This window comes from Anomaloglossus baeobatrachus, chromosome 2, assembly GCF_048569485.1.
Source record: "Anomaloglossus baeobatrachus isolate aAnoBae1 chromosome 2, aAnoBae1.hap1, whole genome shotgun sequence".
Taxonomy (NCBI): domain Eukaryota; kingdom Metazoa; phylum Chordata; class Amphibia; order Anura; family Aromobatidae; genus Anomaloglossus; species Anomaloglossus baeobatrachus.
The window spans coordinates 736,158,945-736,179,093 of record NC_134354.1 but is presented as its reverse complement, the minus strand read 5'-3'; the positions used below and the strand labels follow the sequence as shown (position 1 = coordinate 736,179,093).

Genomic DNA, 20,149 nt, shown 5'->3' with positions numbered 1-20,149 from the left:
TTTAATGGAGGCAGGTTTTTTGGTGAATAACTGTAAAGAGCGAGGTTAAAATTTCCCCTCAAAACATAGCCTATGACGCTCTCGGGGTCCAGAAGTGCGAGTGTGCAAAATTTTGTGGCTGTAGCTGCGACGGTGCAGATGCCAATCCCGGACATACATACACACACACATACATACATACATACACACACACATGCAGCTTTATATATTAGACTAGCTGTACTACCCGGTTTCGCCCGTGTTAATAACTGCTGTTAACAAAATAGAATGTATTAACAAAAATGTATTCTGCACACAAAAACCACAAAACAAATAGATATAAATGTAATTATAATGTCTGTCTGCCCCTCTGTATATATCTCTCTGTATCTCTCTTTCCCTCTTTCTCTTTCCCTGTCTCATTTCTTCTTTCCCTCTGTCTTTCCCTGTGTCTTTCTCTTAACCTGTCTCTCTCTTTCCCTCTCTTTCCCTGTCTGTCTGTTTCCCTGTCTGTCTGTCTCTGTCTGTCTCTTTGTGTCTGTCTCTTACCCTGTCTGTTTCTGCCTCTTTCCCTGTCTGTGTCTTTCCCTGTCTGCATTGTGACACGCCAACATTCCATATAAGGGCGTGGCTGCGCATTCTTCTGAAGTTCTGGCTGCACTGTGGCTCCCAGCTCCATTCGCTTTAATGGAGGACGGTTTTTTGGCGAATAACTGCAAAGCGCGGGGTTAAAATTTCCCCTCAAAACATAGCCTATGACGCTCTCGGGGTCCAGACGTGTGAGTGTGCAAAATTTTGTGGCTGTAGCTGCGACGGTGCAGATACCAATCCCGGACATACATACACACACACACACACACACACATACATACATACATACATACATACATACACACACACACACACACACACACACACACACATTCAGCTTTATATAGTAGATATAGGGTTAATGGGAACCTGTCATGTGCTTTTTTGATATTAAACCACCCTCATTGTGTTTTAAATGAGGCAATGTGTATCACTAACATGGTTGAAAAAAAATTCCATGTATTTATATCTTTGAAAAAAAGACTTTATATGCTTAGGTGTATGCAGTAAAGACCTTAAGTTTCAGTCATTGGTGTGGAGCTTTTGCCGAGCTGTTACTGTGACTCAAGTTCAGGCATAATTCTTTCTTGAACTTAAGGCCCCGTCACACTAAGCAACATCGCTGCTAACGAACAACTTTTGTGACGTTGCTAGCGATGTTGCTGTGTGTGACATCCAGCAACAACCTGGCCCCTGCTGTGAGGTTGTTGGTTGTTGCTGAATGTCCTGGGCCATTTTTTAGTTGTTGCTGTCCTGCTGTGAAGCACAGATCGCTGTGTGTGACAGCGAGACAGCAGCAACTGAATGTGCAGGCAGCAGGAGCCGGCTTCTGCGGAGGCTGGTAACCACGGTAAACATCGGGTAACCAAGAAGCCCTGTCCTTGGTTACCCGATATTTACCTTCGTTACCAGCCTCCTCCGCTCTCACGCTGTCAGTGCCGGCTCCTGCTTCTTGCACATGTAGCTGCAGCACACATCGGTAATTAACCCGATGTGTGCTGTAACTAGGAGAGCAGGGAGCCAGCGCTCAGTGTACGCTGCTCCCTGCTCTCTGCACGTGTAGCTGCGTGCACTGGTAACCAAGGTAAATATCGGGTTGGTTACCCGATATTTACCTTAGTTACCAAGCGCAGCATCTTCCACGCGGCGCTGGGGGCTGGGACACTGGTTGCTGGTGAGATCTGCCTGTGTGACAGCTAACCAGCAACTCGTGTAGCGATGCTCCAGCGATCCCTGCCAGGTCAGGTTGCTGGTGGGATCGCTGGAGCATCGCTTAGTGTGACATCTCACCAGCAACCTCCTAGCAACTTACCAGCAATCCCTATCAGGTTGGATCGTTGTTGGGATCACTGGTAAGTTGTTTAGTGTGACTGGGCCTTTAGTAATGCCCCCAACAATGTAATTGATTACACCACACGTCCTTCACCAGCAGTTCTCTGCTCAGCTCCAGCCATTATGGTCACATGATCGTGACATCAGCTCAGGTCCTTCACCACCACTTCTAAAATGCTGAGCTCCAGAGCTCGGTACTCAGAACTAGATATGAGCGAGCACTACCATGCTCGGGTGCTCGGTACTCGGAACTAGAGATGAGCGAGCACTACCATGCTCGGGTGCTCGGTACTCGGAACTAGAGATGAGCGAGCACTACCATGCTCGGGTGCTCGGTACTCGGAACTAGAGATGAGCGAGCACTACCATGCTCGGGTGCTCGGTACTCGGAACTAGAGATGAGCGAGCACTACCATGCTCGGTACTCGGAACTAGAGATGAGCGAGCACTACCATGCTCGGTACTCGGAACTAGTGATGAGCGAGCACTACCATGCTCGGTACTCGGAACTAGTGATGAGCGAGCACTACCATGCTCGGTACTCGGAACTAGTGATGAGCGAGCACTACCATGCTCGGGTGCTCAGTACTCATAACTAGTAATGAGTGAGCACTACCATGCTCGGGTGCTCTGTACTCGTAACTAGTGATGAGCGAGCACTACTATGTTCAGGCACTCGGTACTCGTAACTAGTGATGGGTGGGCACTGCAATGCTCGGTACTCGTAACCAGCAGATGGACGCTAGGATGAGCATAGTAGTGCTTGCTCATCAGTAGTTATGAGCCCTATCCCTCAATCATGGTCGACATTGAGTGTGAACTACTTTTGAATGACTGCTACAGGTGCATCTCGATGAATTAAAATATCCTGAAAAAGTTAATTTCAAAAATTCAATATAAAAAGGGAAACATATTATAAAGAGTCATTACAGATAGAGTGATCTATTTTAAGTGTTTATTTCTGTTAATGTTGATGATTATCGCTTACAGCCAATGAAAATCCAAAAGTCATTATCTCAGAAAATTAGCATAATTTCCACAAAACACCTGCAAAGGCTTGTTAAGTGTTTAAAATGGTCCCTTAGACTGGTACAGTAGGCTACACAATCATGGGGAAGACTGCTGACTTGACAGATGTCCAGAAGGCAGTCATTGACACACTCCACAAGTTGAATAAGCCATAAAGGTAATTGCTAAAGAAGCTGGCTGTTCACAGAGTGCTGTATCCAAGCATATTAAAGGGAACCTGTCATCAGAAATTTCGCCCAAAAGCTAAAAGATTCCCCCTCTGCAGCTCCTGGGCTGCATTCTAGGAAGGTCCCTGTTATTATTGTGCCCCATGTGAGACCAAAATAAAGCCTTTATAAAGTTCTACCTTTTTGTATGCAGCTTCTGTAAATCTGTCACGGGGGCGGGCTCTCTGCCGTCCGTTATTCTGCCCCCTGGTCCTGTATGCCGCCCCCATCGCTCCTTTCCATATCTGATGCACCGCCCACTGCTCCAGCCATCCCCGCGCATGCCTAGTGCCAGTCTCACAGGACTGAGCAGTGTGACCGCTGGTGACGTGTGCGCAGGCAAGTGATTATGGACGGGACTGTGACTGTTATCAGCAAGTACCCGGCCATAATCTCTTGAGCGCGCAAACCTCTCCAGCATTCACACTGAGCTCAGTGTAGATGCTAGACTGTATGGGCTGCTTCCAGGAATGACGTCCCTTTGTCATGTGATAGTATTTTGAACACGCCCCTATCACGTGACAAAGGGACGTCATCCCTGGAAGCAGCCCATACAGTCTAGCATCTACACTGAGCTCAGTGTGACGCTGGAGAGGTTTGCGCGCTCAAGAGATTATGGCCGGGTACTTGCTGATAACAGTCACAGTCCCGCCCATAATCACTTGCCTGCGCACACGTCACCAGCGGTCACACTGCTCAGTCCTGTGAGACTGGCACTGGGCATGCGCGGGGATGGCTGGAGCAGTGGGCGGTGCATCAGATATGGAAAGGAGCGATGGGGGCGGCATACAGGACCAGGAGGCAGAATAACGGACGGCAGAGAGCCCGCCCCCGTGACGGATTTACAGAAGCTGCATACAAAAAGGTAGAACTTTATAAAGGCTTTATTTTGGTCTCACATGGGGCACAATAATAACAGGGACCTTCCTAGAATGCAGCCCAGGAGCTGCAGAGGGGGAATCTTTTAGCTTTTGGGCGAAATTTCTGATGACAGGTTCCCTTTAATGGAAAGTTGAGTGGAAGGAAAAAGTGTGGTAGAAAAAGTTGCATAAGCAATAGTCATCAACATTAACAAATATAAACACTTGAAATAGATCTTTCTGTGTGTAATGACTCTATATAATACAGTGGGAACCTTGGTTAACAAGCACAGTCCCAGAACGGATAGTTCTCGTTAACCAAGTTACTCGTTCAGCAAAGCAAGATTTCCCATAGGAAATCATTGCAATGCACAGAATTCAATTCCACAACTTTTTAAATGTCCCATCCTGGTCCCCTATTGTGCCATTCCACACATGCACAAACACACACACACACACACACACACATTATGCTCACCTTACCTTCTGTTCCATCACCGGCCTCCTGGATCTTGCAGTTCGCCGGTACAGGATGTGTATCAGGTAACCATCGCGACGAGGGTGGAGCTTCCGCTGCCAGAGCGCTGACATCAAAGGCAGGAGCCGCTTGCCTCTGATTGGCTAGCGCGCTGCCTTTGAGTAGCGGCTGACAGTTCCTCCCTCATTGCGATGGTTACCGATACACATCCAGTAGTAGTGAACTACTAGAACCGGGAGACCGGCGATGGAACGGAGGGTACACATATTATACTCACCTTACCTTCCGTTCCATCGCTGGCCTCATGGATCTTGCAGTTGGCTGGTACAGGATGTGTATCAGGTAACCATCAAGACGAGGAAGGAACTTCCGCTGACAGAGCAAGTTCCTCCCTCATCTTGGTTGCCGATACACATGTTGTACCGGTGAACTACAAAAACCAGGAGGCAGGCGATGGAACAGAAAGTAAGGTGCGTATAATATGTGTGTGTGCGTGTTTGTATGTGTTTGTGCGGACTGCAAGAGCAAGTCAGAGCACGGTGGATGTACGGAACCGGAAGTGTGTGCGGTGAGTATTTTGCTTGTTCAGCAAAGCTTGCTCGTAAACTGAGTTACAAATTTACAGCAAGCTTTGCTCGTTAAGCGAAATACTCGCAAACCGGGTTACTCGTTAGGTGAGGTTCCACTGTATGTGGGTTTCCCTTTTTGTATTGAATTACTGAAATAAATTAACTTTTTCATGATATTCTAATTTATCGAGATGCACTCGTATTTTGAATGACTTCCAGTTAGAAGCTCAGATCCCACCAACAAATTAGTGTAGACTTTTCCTTTGCAAATTTTCTCTGAATCAAGTGAAGCCTTTGTGACCCTCCTTCACATCCCACTTACCACGCAAAGGAGCTGTTGTGTAAAAGTAAGATCCCACCAATAAATTAGTGTAGTCTTCTCCTCCGTATATTTGCAGATCCTCTCTGTACTGACCCAGCAAGCCCTTTGGACCCCCCCATCCAAATCACTTTGCCCTCCCAGCCATCCCCTCTTCCCCATTGAGGGCTTCTTTGGGCTCCAACCCAAGTTTTGCTTTTAATAACTCTGCCAGACATTGCACCAAACACGGTCATTCTACTATAATTCTTTGCCTAGGAGCCAAAAAAAAAAAAATGGATGAGGTTTATGGGTTATAACTTATTTCAGCATTCTGCCCCCCAAAATCCAGAATATACAAGAAAAATGCTGTAATTTGTTTTAGGCCCTGTGCGCACACTGCGTTTTTACCCGCGGTTTTACTGCAGAAATTTCTTGAGAAATGTTTGCAATCTTTCTGCAGAAATTTCCCAGCAAAACCTACGGGAAAAAAAAATAGCTGTGCGCACGCTGCGTTTTCTGCAGAAGTTCTTGAGAAAATTTCTTGAAAAAATGTGCATGTCACTTCTTTTCCGCAGGTACCTGCGATATTTCACTCCATTCACTGTAATGTAATCGCGAAATACCGGGGGTATACCGCAAGTAGCAAATGATGTGCGGTATACCCCCGGTATAGCCGCGGTTTACCTGCGGTAATGTACATCGCTGCCTGCGTCTTGCAGGGAAGTGATGTCATTATGACAGAAGAGGAAGCGGAGCAGAGTAAACACACAGATCACACTCACACAGACAATATAGAATACACAAGACAAATCAAACGTACATACAACAAAACAAAAAAAGCATGGGCTCCGCTGTATTTTTACTGTCCAGCCGAGGTAAACACACAGTGGCGGCCCGGTATTCTCAGGCTGGGGAGGGCGAGGGGCAGGGTTAATGCCCCCCCTCCCGCAGCCGAGAATATCAGCCCGCAGCTGCCCCGGGACTGTCACATCCATTATGCGGCAGTCCCGGAGTGTCCCGGCTCTTCCAGATTGCCGTGATGCGGTGGCAATCAGGGTAATAATGACTTAAATGGCAGCGGATCGCTGCCATTTAAGTCCAGGCTTAATCATGGCAGCGTCTATGAGACAGCTTTCATGATTAACCTGTAAGTAAAGTGAATAAACACACATACACACCGAAAAATCCTTTACTTTAAATAAAAGACAAAAAGCCCCCTCTTTCACCCCTTTATTAACCCCTTCCAACACACAGCTACGGTGTAATCCACGCCGGTCCCACGACGCTTGCATCCAGCCGCGACTGACACTGTACAGAATGCAGCCCCGTAACGAGACTACAGAGACGTATCCACAGGTCATTTCCCACGGTCGGTAATGTGAACAAACTACCGCTCGGGAGAAATGCAGTGTGTGCTCACAGGGACTCTATCTATTAATTGATCTGTCCTCCATCCATCCCTCCATCGATCCCTCCATCCATCCCCTCCATCCACCCCTCCATCCATCCCTCCATCCATCCCTCCCTCCATCCATTATCTATTTCTCTATCTATATCAGAAGGAAATTACCTTTTTTTTTTCTCTTTTTCAACATGCCTTATGTATAAAAAACCGCAGGGACCAACCTGCGGAAAAACCGTGGCAAAAACGCACCAAAACCGCGGCAAAACCACATGCGTTTTTCCTGTGGTTTTGGTGCGGCTTTTTTTATCGCAGGTGCGGTAATCTTCAACTCCCAGAAGTTTCTCAAGAAATTTTCTTGAGAAAAATCACTTTTTCTAGTGCGCACATAGCCTTAAACCAATAAAAAAAAAAAAACCCTGTATAATTTCCCGTAAACAAAAAGTAAAATAATATAAATACTAAACCAAAAGAAATAAAAACAAAAATATACCAAAAATTATCCAAGTATATAAAGGCTAGGGATTAAACATTTTTACAATAAGGCAAAAAAAAAAAAAAAAAAAGGAAAAAAAGCAACAAATTAGTTACAATTATTCGTTCCTTTTTCCCTCCTTTATCCGTTTTATGTGTCCATGAAAGATCCATATGAAACAATCTTAGAAAATCCCTAAACTGCGGCATCTCATGTATCAAACTAAAGTATAAAAACAGGAAAGCTTTAGCCCCGCGCTTTATTAAGCTGGTGGTGGGGGGGATTACGGCAGCAGCTGCTACTTCTATGTTTATGACGCGGCAAGTTTGATCCTTGGAAGCAACACTTTGAAATATCCATGAAACGAGCTCGATAATAAACACGATGGACCAGCTGAGGGGGGAAAATAAAACATAAGTCCGAGCAAAGGATGGGGGGAGGGAGAGAAAGGCTGCGGCACTAGGAATATATATCGGAATATTTGGACATATAGGAATCCATCTATTAATGGACGGTTTTAAAAAGGGGCTGTCTAACCACTTAAAACAATAAAACACATCACAATAAAAGAAGAAAGCTCTTACATAGGCTGATTTCACACATCCGGATTTTGCAGTCAGGCACAATGCGGATAAAACGGATCTGGCGCCGCATCCGATTTATTCCCCATTGACTTGTATTAGCGCCGGATTGCCTTGCGTTGCATGCGTCATCCACTGGATCCAGCGAAATTTCTTCATCCGGCTGCCGGAAAGGACGCGCATAGAATGTTTTTTTTGTCTACGGAAAAAAAAACGGCGCCATCCAGCATTTTGTATAATGGAAGCGTATGGGCGCCGGATCAGTCACATGACGGAATCCAACGACGGATCCGTTTTTTTTTAAATGAGCATGCTCAGTATCACAACGGATCCATCAAAAAACGGAAGGAACGCATGGAAAAAACTGATGCGACGGATCCGTTTTTTCGACGGATCCGTCGCATCAGTTTTTTTGCCAGATTGTGCCTGGTGGAAAAAAACTGATGTGTGAAAGTAGCCATATCTAGCAAAAAAACGTATTTATGATCGTTCTTCAGTCTCCTGCCGGTCTCTCTACTTCCTGATCCATCTGGACGGGCATGTGACCACTGCAGCCAATCACCTTTGCAGCGTTAACCAGCGTGAAAGGCGTCCAGACAGGGTTGCATTGAATTCTTGGGTTCATCCTGATTCTTCATGGGATTTTATTACTCCAAATATCTAAAATTAAAGAAACGCCCCCAGGAAAAGTTTTAGGCGGATACCTGTGTACATTTATCTGTGTTAATATACCGATATACTGATCAGAGTCTTCCCCACTTTCCAGCACCGCTGGGGTCCTCTTCTCATCACATGATTGCAATCCCGACCCACTGGACCCAATTCTGCACTATGTACAAGCCGGAAGCCCATGGAGGCTGGTTCTGATACCCTATAGACGTACACTGTAAGGGATCATACACACGACCATTCAATTCGTTCTGACGCCGGCCGTACGTCTCCTGACCGGAGCGTGACAGCTCCATAGACATAAAAGCGACATACGGTTGCCCAATAAACCCCAGTGTGATCCAGGGGGAATTGTAGGTGAAGCCATGTAAGTGAGCGGCGCTGGAAACCAGGGAAGACGGCGAGCAGTGACATCTACACTACATTACCAACACATTCACACAGGTTTAGGGCATAAAACATTTCAACGGAGGATTTCTTGAAAAGAAAAAAAACAAAACACTAAAAATACCAACGTAAAAAACCTCTCCTACTGTTCTTGTCTACAGAACCTATGCAGACCTAACGTGGTATAATCCTATAGCCCGGTGTTACTGCACTCTCTGCCCTGTTATTGCTTTCTGAAAGAATTAGAAAAGAAAAGGAGTAATACGAGACATAAGGCAGACCGGGATAGCCGGAGGGCTGAAAACCGTGGCACACGGGCAGCACCATGTCTTGTCCCATGGGTGCATTGGTGGAGGTCGAAGCCTCTGGCTCCTTATTCCAACAATCACCGTGTGCAACTCAGACAGTACACGTGATGGCAGCTCTGCATCACATCTGCTGTGCGGAGTCAGTGCACCGAAGAGCAGAGAAGTCCGACAGGGAGCGAGGGGAGGAAGTGTTTCGTTTTTCTATGTATGTGACATGTGTGGCTGTATACAGGGATTACATGGAGTCTCATACTGTATACAGGGGGCTGTGTGTAGGCAATCATACAGTATACAGGGGGGACTGTGTGTGGGCTCATACTGTATACAGGGAAGCAGTGTGTCTAGGCTCATACTATATACAGGGGGGGCTGTGTGGAGGTTCATACTGTACAGAGGTGGGCCTTATGTCAGCTCATACGGCATATAGGGGGACTGTGTGTGGGCTGATATGATATAAAGGGGGTCTGTGTGTAGGCTCATACAACATACATGGGGGCTGTGTGGGTGTTCATACTGTTCAGAGAAGGGCCTTATGTCGGCTCATACAGAATATAGGGGGACTGTGCGTGGGGTCAATGGCATCTAGGGGGGCTGTGAGTGGGCTCATACTTTATATAGGGGGGCTGTGAGTGGGCTCACACTTTCTATAGGGGGCTGGGCGTGGGCTCATACTTTTTATACGGGGCTGTGTGTGGGCTCATACGGTATATAGGGGGCTGTGCGTGGGCTCATACTGTATATTGGAGGGACTGACTGGGCTCATACAATATATAGGGTGGGTGTTAATACTTGTATCACTTAATACTGAGTAGAAATAATTAAAATTAATAGAAAATAATGCTAATATATTAATATTGATATTGATATCGAACAAAATCTATTTCAGCTTATTGAGTCAGCCCTCGACAACAGTCACGGTTTCACAAGTAGCCCCCCCGACATAGGGAACAGAGTACACAAAAGTCTGTGACCGTCTGCTCATGAGATGCACACAGTGAGTAGTAGAACTTATATTAATGAAGATTATTAATGAAGTTGATTCCATTTTCTCGATCTCATATCCTCTGGCACTATAACAAAAAAAAAACAAAAAAAGAAAGAAAGTTTTTTTAAATTACAGAAAAAACATTCACACATGCACATATTATAGTCATCCACTAACAAGGGAAGTTGAGCTGAACTTTGTGGTCAGAAATCAGCTGAGAAGAGCTCAGAAGAAGGAAGATCAGAGTATATTCACACAGATTAGCAATTATTCACACATATACAGTATATATGTATAACATACACACAGTAATATATATATATATATATATACGCACATATATATGTGTATGTGTTATATATCCACATATATACAGTATGTATATATACAGCAATATATTCACACTGAGTAATTTAATTTGGATTTTAGAAAGGATCTGCCTCAAATACGGCTTTAAAGTAATCATTGGATGTGCGGTCTGAAGCGGATCAGCTTCAAAATCCACATAAAAACACTCTGTGCAAACATATCCTAAGACTATGTGCTATATTCCAAGCAGATTTTTCACAACTTGTGTTTTTTCCCCTTTCATTTGAATGACTGAAAAACGCTGCAAAAACGCTGAAGTATTGCCACGCTTCATATTGGGAGAAAAAAAAAAGAAAAACAATCGTAAAGAACACGCTTTGACGGCTCCAATCTTTAATCAAAGAAAAGAGCAGCATGTGCGTGAGATATCAGAAATTTCATTCACTTTACTGGTACCATAAAGTGCTCTACGCAAAGTGTGAACAAGCCCACGCGGTAATAACCCACCTGATGGAACAACTCACTGACAGTTTCCCAGTTAACTCATTCTGCAGCCAGCAGTAGACAGCGTAATGCAGAGGCTAAAAGCAAATAGAGCAAAATCTTTTTTGAAACCCAATAGAAAAAAAAAAAAAAAAGTTTATCAGCCAAAAATACATTTAAGATAAAAAAAACGCAAAGCCACAAAAGGTGTCCACATCGTGGCCTTGTCTACCTGATTGAGATTGTAGTTGCAAGTGTTTAAATGCAGCATCAGCCAATGTATACACAGAGATGGGGCTGCTCCGCTATTGAGTCAGCCCCTCACATAAATCCCTGGTCACGTGCCGACATAGCAAACACTGTCTTCTGTCGCCCACTAACTGGAAGAGGAGCTGCCATCATAGGGGCTGGTAGAAGAGTGAGGCAGCATGTCAGTAAGGCTTTGCTTCGACGCTCGTGGTTTCCATGGGCAGCACTTGTACCTGGGATAGTCTATGGGGCCGTTCACATGTCTGAAAAATCGCGGAGACAGTGTCGGGTCAAAACCGGCAATGTAAGTATATGGGTCTGTGGACAAAAAAAATAAAAATCGGACACCATTCCGTACCCATGCAAACATAATCCAATTTTCACAGACGGTCAGACTGGAGAAGATGGAGAAATTGTCTTTTTTGTCCACATAATAGAAAAACTGGTGACACTCTGAGCACAATGATCAAACTCTCATCACAATAACCAGTAGAAAAATAGAAAAGAAGTAGAAAATCTGATTCCTCAATTAGCCCTAAGGCTGTGTTCACACAATGCATCTTTTTTGACCACAAAGATGCAGCGTTTTTGTCGCAAAAAAAACGCACCAAAAATGCACACGCGGCAAAACGCATCAAAAATGCAATGCATTTTTGGCAGGTTTTTACCGCGTTTTGCTCAATCTATTGACTGGAAGGGCTCAAAAGTTACACAATAAGAACTGACATGCTGCATCTTCAAACACGCAGCCAAAAAAAGATGCACAGTGTGGACAGCAAAATAGAAATGTCATAGACTGTGCTGGGGGAAGGAAATGCATGCATTTAGGTGCATCTTTGTGACCTCAAAAACTCAGTAAAAGATGCAGTGTGTGAACATAGCCTCAGTTGTATGACTTCCTCATAGAATAATGAAGGACAACTTTTTTTTGAGGCGGTAACGATAGGATGGGCATTTACATTCCTCAGAGTTTGGTCAGAATCGAAACTCATATACAGCCCAAATTCTAAGGCCCTGTGCGCACTAGGCGTTTTTACCCGCGGTTTTGATGCGGAAATTTCTTGAGAAATGTTTGTAATCTTTCTGCAGACATTTCCCAGCAAAACCTATGGGGGAAAAAATAGCTGTGCGCACGCTACGTTTTTTTCTCATGAAAATTCTTTGTGAAGATTTTCTTGAGAAAATGTGCATGTCACTTCTTTTCCGCAGGTACCTGCGATATTTCACCCCATTCACTGTAATGTAATCGCGAAATACCGGGGGTATACCGCAGGTAGCAAATGATGTGCGGTATACCCCCGGTATAGCCGCGATTTACCTGCGGTAATGTTCATCGCTGCCTGCGGTTTTGCAGGAAGTGATGTCATTATGACAGAAGAGGAAGCGGAGCAGAGTAAACACCCACGTCACACTGCCTGGACGCCGCACGGAAGCACTTCCGTGTGACCTCCAGGTGCCCGTGCAGTCTGTGTCCCGCTCCAGCCCCGCCACTGCCAGCACAGCAGTGTCAGTGTCTGCCCGCAGTGTCAGCAGCTTGTCACGCTGCAGCGCAGGCAGACACTGACACACAGCAGTGCGTGCTGCCGCGGGGATGACGGGCGCTGCTGTCAGGAGGTGAGATGAGATCATTACCTGCGGTGATGATCTCCTGCCTCCTGACGTCACCGCCATCACTGCCGTCTATGCCCGCGGCCCGAGACTGTCACTGGCGGTGACGTCACGGGATCTCACGATAGTGCTGAGTACGCGGCCGGCATAGAAGTCAGTGACAGCGCTGATGGCAGGACTGCAGGAGATCATCACAGCAGGTAATGATCTCATTTAACCTCCTGATGGCAGCGCTCGGCATCCCCTGCAGTGACCTGGGCTGACCTATTGATGTTAGCTCAGGTCACTGCATTACTCTCCCAGCCAATGGGGAACCTTCTGTTCTTCATTGACTGGGACAGTGACTATGGTATGGATCGTCGTGGGCCCCCTCCCTCCCCCTTATTGGATTACACCGGACTTGAATTTGATTGTTCTTGTCAATAAATTGGTGAAAGAGGGAATGTGGGGAGTGTTTTTTAAAATAAAAAATTTGTTGTTGTCTATTTTTATTTCTTACTGACTGGGTTGGTAATGTCGGGTATCTGATAGACGTCTGACATCACTAACCCCAGGGCTTGATGCCAGGTGACATTACACATCTGGCATCAACCCCATATATTACCTCGTTTGCCAACGCACCAGGGCAACGGGATGAGTTGGGGCGAAGCGCCAGGATTGGCACGTCTAATGGATGCGCCACTTCTGGGGCGGGTGCAGCCTGCTATTTTTAGGCTGGGGAGTGTCCAATAACAGTGGACCTCCCTAGTCTGAGAATATCAGACCCCAGCTGTCCGCTTTACCTTGGCTGGTGATCCAATTTGCGGGGGACCCCACGTTTTTTGTTTTAAATTATTTATTTAATGTAAAATAACAGCGTGGGGTGCCCTCTGTTTTGGATTACCAGCCAAGGTGAAGCTGCCAGCTGTGGTCTGGAGGCTGCAGCCGTCTGCTTTACCCTAGCTGGCTACAAAAGATGGGGGGGACCTCACGTAATTTTTTTAAATTAATTAATTTATTTTTTTGGCTAAATACAAGGCTAGGCATCCTTTAGTGCCACATGAAAGTTACTAAAGGGTGCCAGCTTAGAATATGCAGGGGGGTGGGACATTATATAGGTCTTTCTCATCTATCTATCTATTCATCTATCCATCTTTCCCTCTATCCATTATCTGTCTATTATCTATATTATTTATTGCAGTTCAGCATAAAAAAAACGCAGGGACCAACCTGCGGAAAAACCGCGGCAAAACCGCAGCAAAATCTCGGCAAAAACGCATGCGTTTTTCCTGCGGTTTTGGTGCGGTTTTTTACCGCAGGTGCGGTAATCCTTCAACTCCCATAAGTTTCTCAAGAAATTTTCTTGAGAAAAATCACATTTCTAGTGCACACATAGCCTAAGAATAGGATAAAAGGATAAAAAAATTGAGCGTTGGTTCAAATCTATCTTTATAATGGAGCGATACAGATCCTGGGGGCCACACTGACTAATATGCCCCTACTGGGGGCTCAATTTACAATTTGCCAATGGTAACTAGAACCCTAAACTAAAGACTGATCTATTAATATATAATACAGTTAGGTCCAGAAATATTTGGACAGTGACACAAGTTTTGTTATTTTAGCTGTTTACAAAAACATGTTCAGAAATACAATTATATATATAATATGGGCTGAAAGTGCACACTCCCAGCTGCAATATGAGAGTTTTCACATCCAAATCGGAGAAAGGGTTTAGGAATCATAGCTCTGTAATGCATAGCCTCCTCTTTTTCAAGGGACCAAAAGTAATTGGACAAGGGACTCTAAGGGCTGCAATTAACTCTGAAGGCGTCTCCCTCGTTAACCTGTAATCAATTAAGTAGTTAAAAGGTCTGGGGTTGATTACAGGTGTGTGGTTTTGTATTTGGAAGCTGTTGCTGTGACCAGACAACATGCGGTCTAAGGAACTCTCAATTGAGGTGAACCAGAACATCCTGAGGCTGAAAAAAAAGAAAAAAATCCATCAGAGAGATAGCAGACATGCTTGGAGTAGCAAAATCAACAGTCGGGTACATTCTGAGAAAAAAGGAATTGACTGGTCAGCTTGGGAACTCAAAAAGGCCTGGGCGACCACGGATGACAACAGTGGTGGATGATCGCCGCATACTTTCTTTGGTGAAGAAGAACCCGTTCACAACATCAACTGAAGTCCAGAACACTCTCAGTGAAGTAGGTGTATCTGTCTCTAAGTCAACAGTAAAGAGAAGACTCCATGAAAGTAAATACAAAGGGTTCACATCTAGATGCAAACCATTCATCAATTCCAAAAATAGACAGGCCAGAGTTAAATTTGCTGAAAAACACCTCATGAAGCCAGCTCAGTTCTGGAAAAGTATTCTATGGACAGATGAGACAAAGATCAACCTGTACCAGAATGATGGGAAGAAAAAAGTTTGGAGAAAAAAGGGAACGGCACATGATCCAAGGCACACCACATCCTCTGTAAAACATGGTGGAGGCAACGTGATGGCATGGGCATGCATGGCTTTCAATGGCACTGGGTTACTTGTGTTTATTGATGACATAACAGCAGACAAGAGTAGCCGGATGAATTCTGAAGTGTACCGGGATATACTTTCAGCCCAGATTCAGCCAAATGCCGCAAAGTTGATCGGACGGCGATTCATAGTACAGATGGACAATGACCCCAAGCATACAGCCAAAGCTACCCAGGAGTTCATGAGTGCAAAAAAGTGGAACATTCTGTAATGGCCAAGTCAATCACCAGATCTTAACCCAATTGAGCATGCATTTCACTTGCTCAAATCCAGACTTAAGACGGAAAGACCCACAAACAAGCAAGACCTGAAGGCTGCGGCTGTAAAGGCCTGGCAAAGCATTAAGAAGGAGGAAACCCAGCGTTTGGTGATGTCCATGGGTTCCAGACTTAAGGCAGTGATTGCCTCCAAAGGATTCGCAACAAAATATTGAAAATAAAAATATTTTGTTTGGGTTTGGTTTATTTGTCCAATTACTTTTGACCTCCTAAAATGTGGAGTGTTTGTAAAGAAATGTGTACAATTCCTACAATTTCTATCAGATATTTTTGTTCAAACCTTCAAATTAAACGTTACAATCTGCACTTGAATTCTGTTGTAGAGGTTTCATTTCAAATCCAATGTGGTGGCATGCAGAGCCCAACTCGCAAAAATTGTGTCACTGTCCAAATATTTCTGGACCTAACTGTATATAATATATATAATAAATTATTTTAAAATAGTTAGGACATACAATTTAAAAACACAGAGCGCTGTGACCTATCATCCTAGCCATAGGGATCTCCCTATTTAGACTTGTTCATCAGATGTCTATGGCGTAACCTATACGTTTTCCCTATAAGTTTATGACCACAGTGTTTGTTTGTTAAAATATAACAGAGAGTAGTCTCCCCGACATGTTTCGCTGCACTGGCGTCATCAGGGGACTGCGGCTAATACTAATGACGCCCCTGATGGCGCCAGTGCGGCGAAACATGTCGGGGAGGCTACTGTCTGTTATATTTATATAAACACTGTGGTCATAAAATTATAGGGAAAACGTATAGGTTACGCCATAGACATTTGATCAACAAGTCTAAATAGGGAGATCCCTATGGCTAGGATGATAGGTCACAGCGCTCTGTGTTTTTAAATTGTATGTCCTAAATATTTTAAAATAATATATTAAAAGTTATATATCAATAGATCAGTCTTTAGTTTAGGGTTCTAGTTGCCATTGGCAAATTGTAAATTGTTAATAATTGATCCCTACGCTGACTGATAGAACAAGCTTTTCATCATCCACTGGGGGTTTAGATACGTTTAAAGTCTAAAATACTGCAGTTAACAAACTAGTGTGAATAGAGGCCCAAACCAAACATGGTGCCTGGATGGGAAACCTGTAAAAGGCAAAACAAAAAATATACAATGTCAGTTTTCCAGTGTAGGTCCAACTCGGGACTCTCCAGCCGTCAGCAAACTAGCCAAATTGCCAGGTTTCCAAAACGCACTATTGAACATAGGATTTCTGTATAATAGGGGCGCTGCAGCCATCTACAAAGCTGTAGTAGGTGTCCAAGCACAGGGTGGTGGGCGCACACATGGAACATGGTGAGTAAAAATTCATGCACAGCACACGTGGCAGAAACAACATACTGGTGACTGGAGCGATTTCCCACAAAGCCTTAACACTGGATCTACACCGTGACTTTGGCAGCGACTCAGGTCTTATGGCTGAAGTTTGCTGTGTGCCGCTGCTTCATCACTGTGTAAGTTCCATGAAGGGGCAGCCATTGCAACCCATAGGGTATTTGTCACAAAAGGTTGGATTTTCTTGTTTGCCGCTTACATGGTACCCTGGGGTGCCCCAATTCCCCTGCTTTACGCTTTGATGTAACAGCAGCACATTGCGATTTTTGGGAACGTGACTTGTCGCAGTATAGCCCCAACCAAAAGAAGTATTCCAGTCTTGCTCAGTGGTGGTATTGTGCCAGGATTTGCCATCACTTAGAGGGTTATTCTGCCTCGGCTCACTCCAGTATCAGGAGATGAGTGGGGCCAGTGAAATAATACCTGCCAATCACACACATCCAGTCACCGGTCCCACTAACTTCTGTATCAGAATAACTCTCTAATCACCTCTGTAGGTCTTATGTCTGGGACCCCCACCAATCCCGAGGGTGAAGGTGCTGGGGCACTGCTGCCCTGTCACAGATTTAATATGCACAGAGGCATGCCTGAAGTCTGCCATTCCTGGTAAATACGGGCAGCCAGGAGTGCTGCTCTGCAGCAAATACACGTGAAGACCACATAGTGCCAAATCCATACTGCAGAGGAGATCCCAGACATTAGACCTCAACGGTCACTACATGGGTTGTCTTTGCCGGTTACTTTCACGTCAGAAGGGAAGTGGCACTAATGACCTTGTGCCAGCAGATTCCAGTTAGGATGGATTGTAATGCTGCCAATCATGTCAACCAATGTCATGCATCTGCCAACACGATGTCAGCAACACCACTGACCTGGTAATATATATGATGAAGAGAGGAGTGTTGCCTAAAAAGTGATGGCATGGCCAAGCGATGTACCAGCACTAACATAGGCTGGAACTCATGAGTGCCGCCTGACAAGTGATGGCCCATCACTAACATAGGCTGGAACCCATGAGTGCCGCCTGAGAAATGGCCTGGCCAAGCGATACACCGCCACTAACATAAGCAGACTCTTTTAGCATCCCCATATACATTATACAGGAGTAGATTAAAGATTGAAAATCTGATGAATGAACAGTTATCTGTAAATGACAGTTCCACTATCGCATATATTTTAGCCCACAGAGGTCAGTACAGTCTAGAAAATCGGCCAATAATGTGCAGATCGGACCTCCATCAATCACCAGAGCGGAGCTCCCATTGCACTTATGCGACTGGAGGTCATAGCTCGGCACTGATAGGCAAAAAGTGACAGGCCGGACCGCAGCTCCGCTCATCCTCATGGGGTTGCTAGAAATGACGAATGCAGCTCATGGCAGCCCTGTAGCGATGAGGTTCCCCCCCCTCTTAATGGGGATAGAGCGCCTTGCTCTGCTGATTGGGGTCCGGCTGATGTGACCTATGTACAAGTATCTCCTGAGGTTAGTCATGCAGTGAGGATGCAGTCGTGTGATACCTCTGTAGTCTCAGCGGTGGCAAGGCTAATACATTATGTACGCAGGGCATTAGGCTGGTTTCACACATCCGGCTTTTCGCCGGATCCGGTGCACGCCAGTACAGTGTATACAGTACAGTGGCAGCGCGACAAGTGCCGGTCACATGCTGTCATGTGACCAGAGCATGCGACCCGAAAGTTGCGGTGCTGACATTGTACTGTATACAGGGGTACTGGCGTGCGCGAAAAGGCGGATGTGTGAAACCAGCCTTATCGGGGCCGTCTTCTGGGGATGAATGATTGAATACAAATTTATAAAAATATATATACTTTTACTTAAACACAGGGGTTTGGATTTTACAGGCTCGTTGATTCATGGCAGATTTAACTTTAATGTGATCTGTGGTCATAAATCAGCAGAGATCAGAAAAAGACAGATGAAAATTACCAACGTCATGTCAGACTGTGCAGTGTGCTCACTGATGGACCTCAGTCAGCTCATTATGCAGCACAGAGTATAGAGAACAAACGGTGCAAAAGTCATTAATGAAACTCAAACACAAAAATAACTTTGTACCTTATGTAAATAAAATATATATATATCTCCCCAAAGGAGGACAAGTATTGCACAGGTGCACTTAGTAGTTCCCTGGCCCCTCACCTGAGCGCACACCTGCAGCACTCCCGGGCCCCGGTATCCGCCCCTCACCAGCCCCACTCCGGCACACACGGCTCCGGCCAGGGCCACTCCAGCCACACGGGTCACTCTCGGCGTTATCCGTATTCCGGGGCCCCCGAGGGCCAACAATCTACGAGCAATACCAGGGAATCCAGATCTCCACGCCGCCATCTTCCCGGAAGTGTCAGCTGTCACTGGACGCTGTGTTCTCGCGACAAGCCGTCACGTGGTGTGTGTGACGTCACGGGGGCGGATCTGCGTGACGCTGCCCGCTGTGCTGGATGCGGAGTCAGTGAGCGGCCGCTCCGGAGGATGCTTCTGCTCGCTGGCTGTACTGTGCTGTGCAGGCTCCAGACCATTTTCAGTGATGTACAGCTCAGGGGGGCAGAAGTGGAGCAGTGAGGAGAATCCCTCTAAGTCCTGACCGCTCCTTATGGCCTAATACAGAGCCTTCTGCTGTTTCTGTAGTTTTTGCTCCTTTCTTTGTGGCTTTAGTATTTACGTCTTATTTTCTGTACGTTTTGAGACACTTTTTAGGTTTTCTTTATTTTTTCCCCCCTTAACAACTCCTTAACCAGGTATTGTTAGGCCTTGTGCACACATGGCGTTTGTTTATGCGTTTTTTCTTGCTTTTTTTTAGCAATCAAAGCAAGGATAAAGCATCTCAGCAAAGTCTACGAGAATCCTGATTTGCTGTGCACACGCTGCTTCTTTTTTCCTTGCAGATTTTGTTGGTGAAAAAAGCAGCAGCATCTCAATTGTTTCTGCGGGGTTTTTTTTCTGCGTTCCTATAATCCCCTGCAATTCTGTATCATTACAGTGGGTTATATTGCAGGATACAGCATGGTGTGTGAGGCGATCAGTAGCTCAGTAACCCAAGGTGATGACCCAGGGTTACTAAAGCAGCGATCGGGTCCCTGTGATCACATTCCAGAGACCCGATCGCCAGGGAGAGGTAAGGGATTCCTCGCCCTGTCTTCTCAATGTTGCAATTACACTGATCAACAGTATTTAGGGGGTTAAA

At 45.4% G+C, this 20,149-nt stretch overlaps 1 protein-coding gene and 1 long non-coding RNA gene across 3 annotated transcripts in view; both read right to left on the bottom strand.

Moving 5' to 3' along the window:
* The window catches only part of MICU2 (mitochondrial calcium uptake 2), a 400,240-nt gene extending 380,938 nt beyond the window's left edge, over window positions 1-19,302 (bottom strand). For both annotated transcript variants that reach the window (XM_075337390.1, XM_075337391.1), the window contains exon 1: window positions 19,108-19,302. In XM_075337390.1, coding sequence (XP_075193505.1) covers window positions 19,108-19,296 — 189 coding nt within the window. In that variant the 5' untranslated portion in view covers window positions 19,297-19,302. The remainder of the gene's footprint in view (window positions 1-19,107) is intronic.
* LOC142292207 (uncharacterized) overlaps window positions 1-20,149 on the bottom strand; it is a 673,295-nt gene that overhangs the window by 380,938 nt on the left and 272,208 nt on the right. The gene's annotated exons all lie outside the window — the stretch shown is intronic.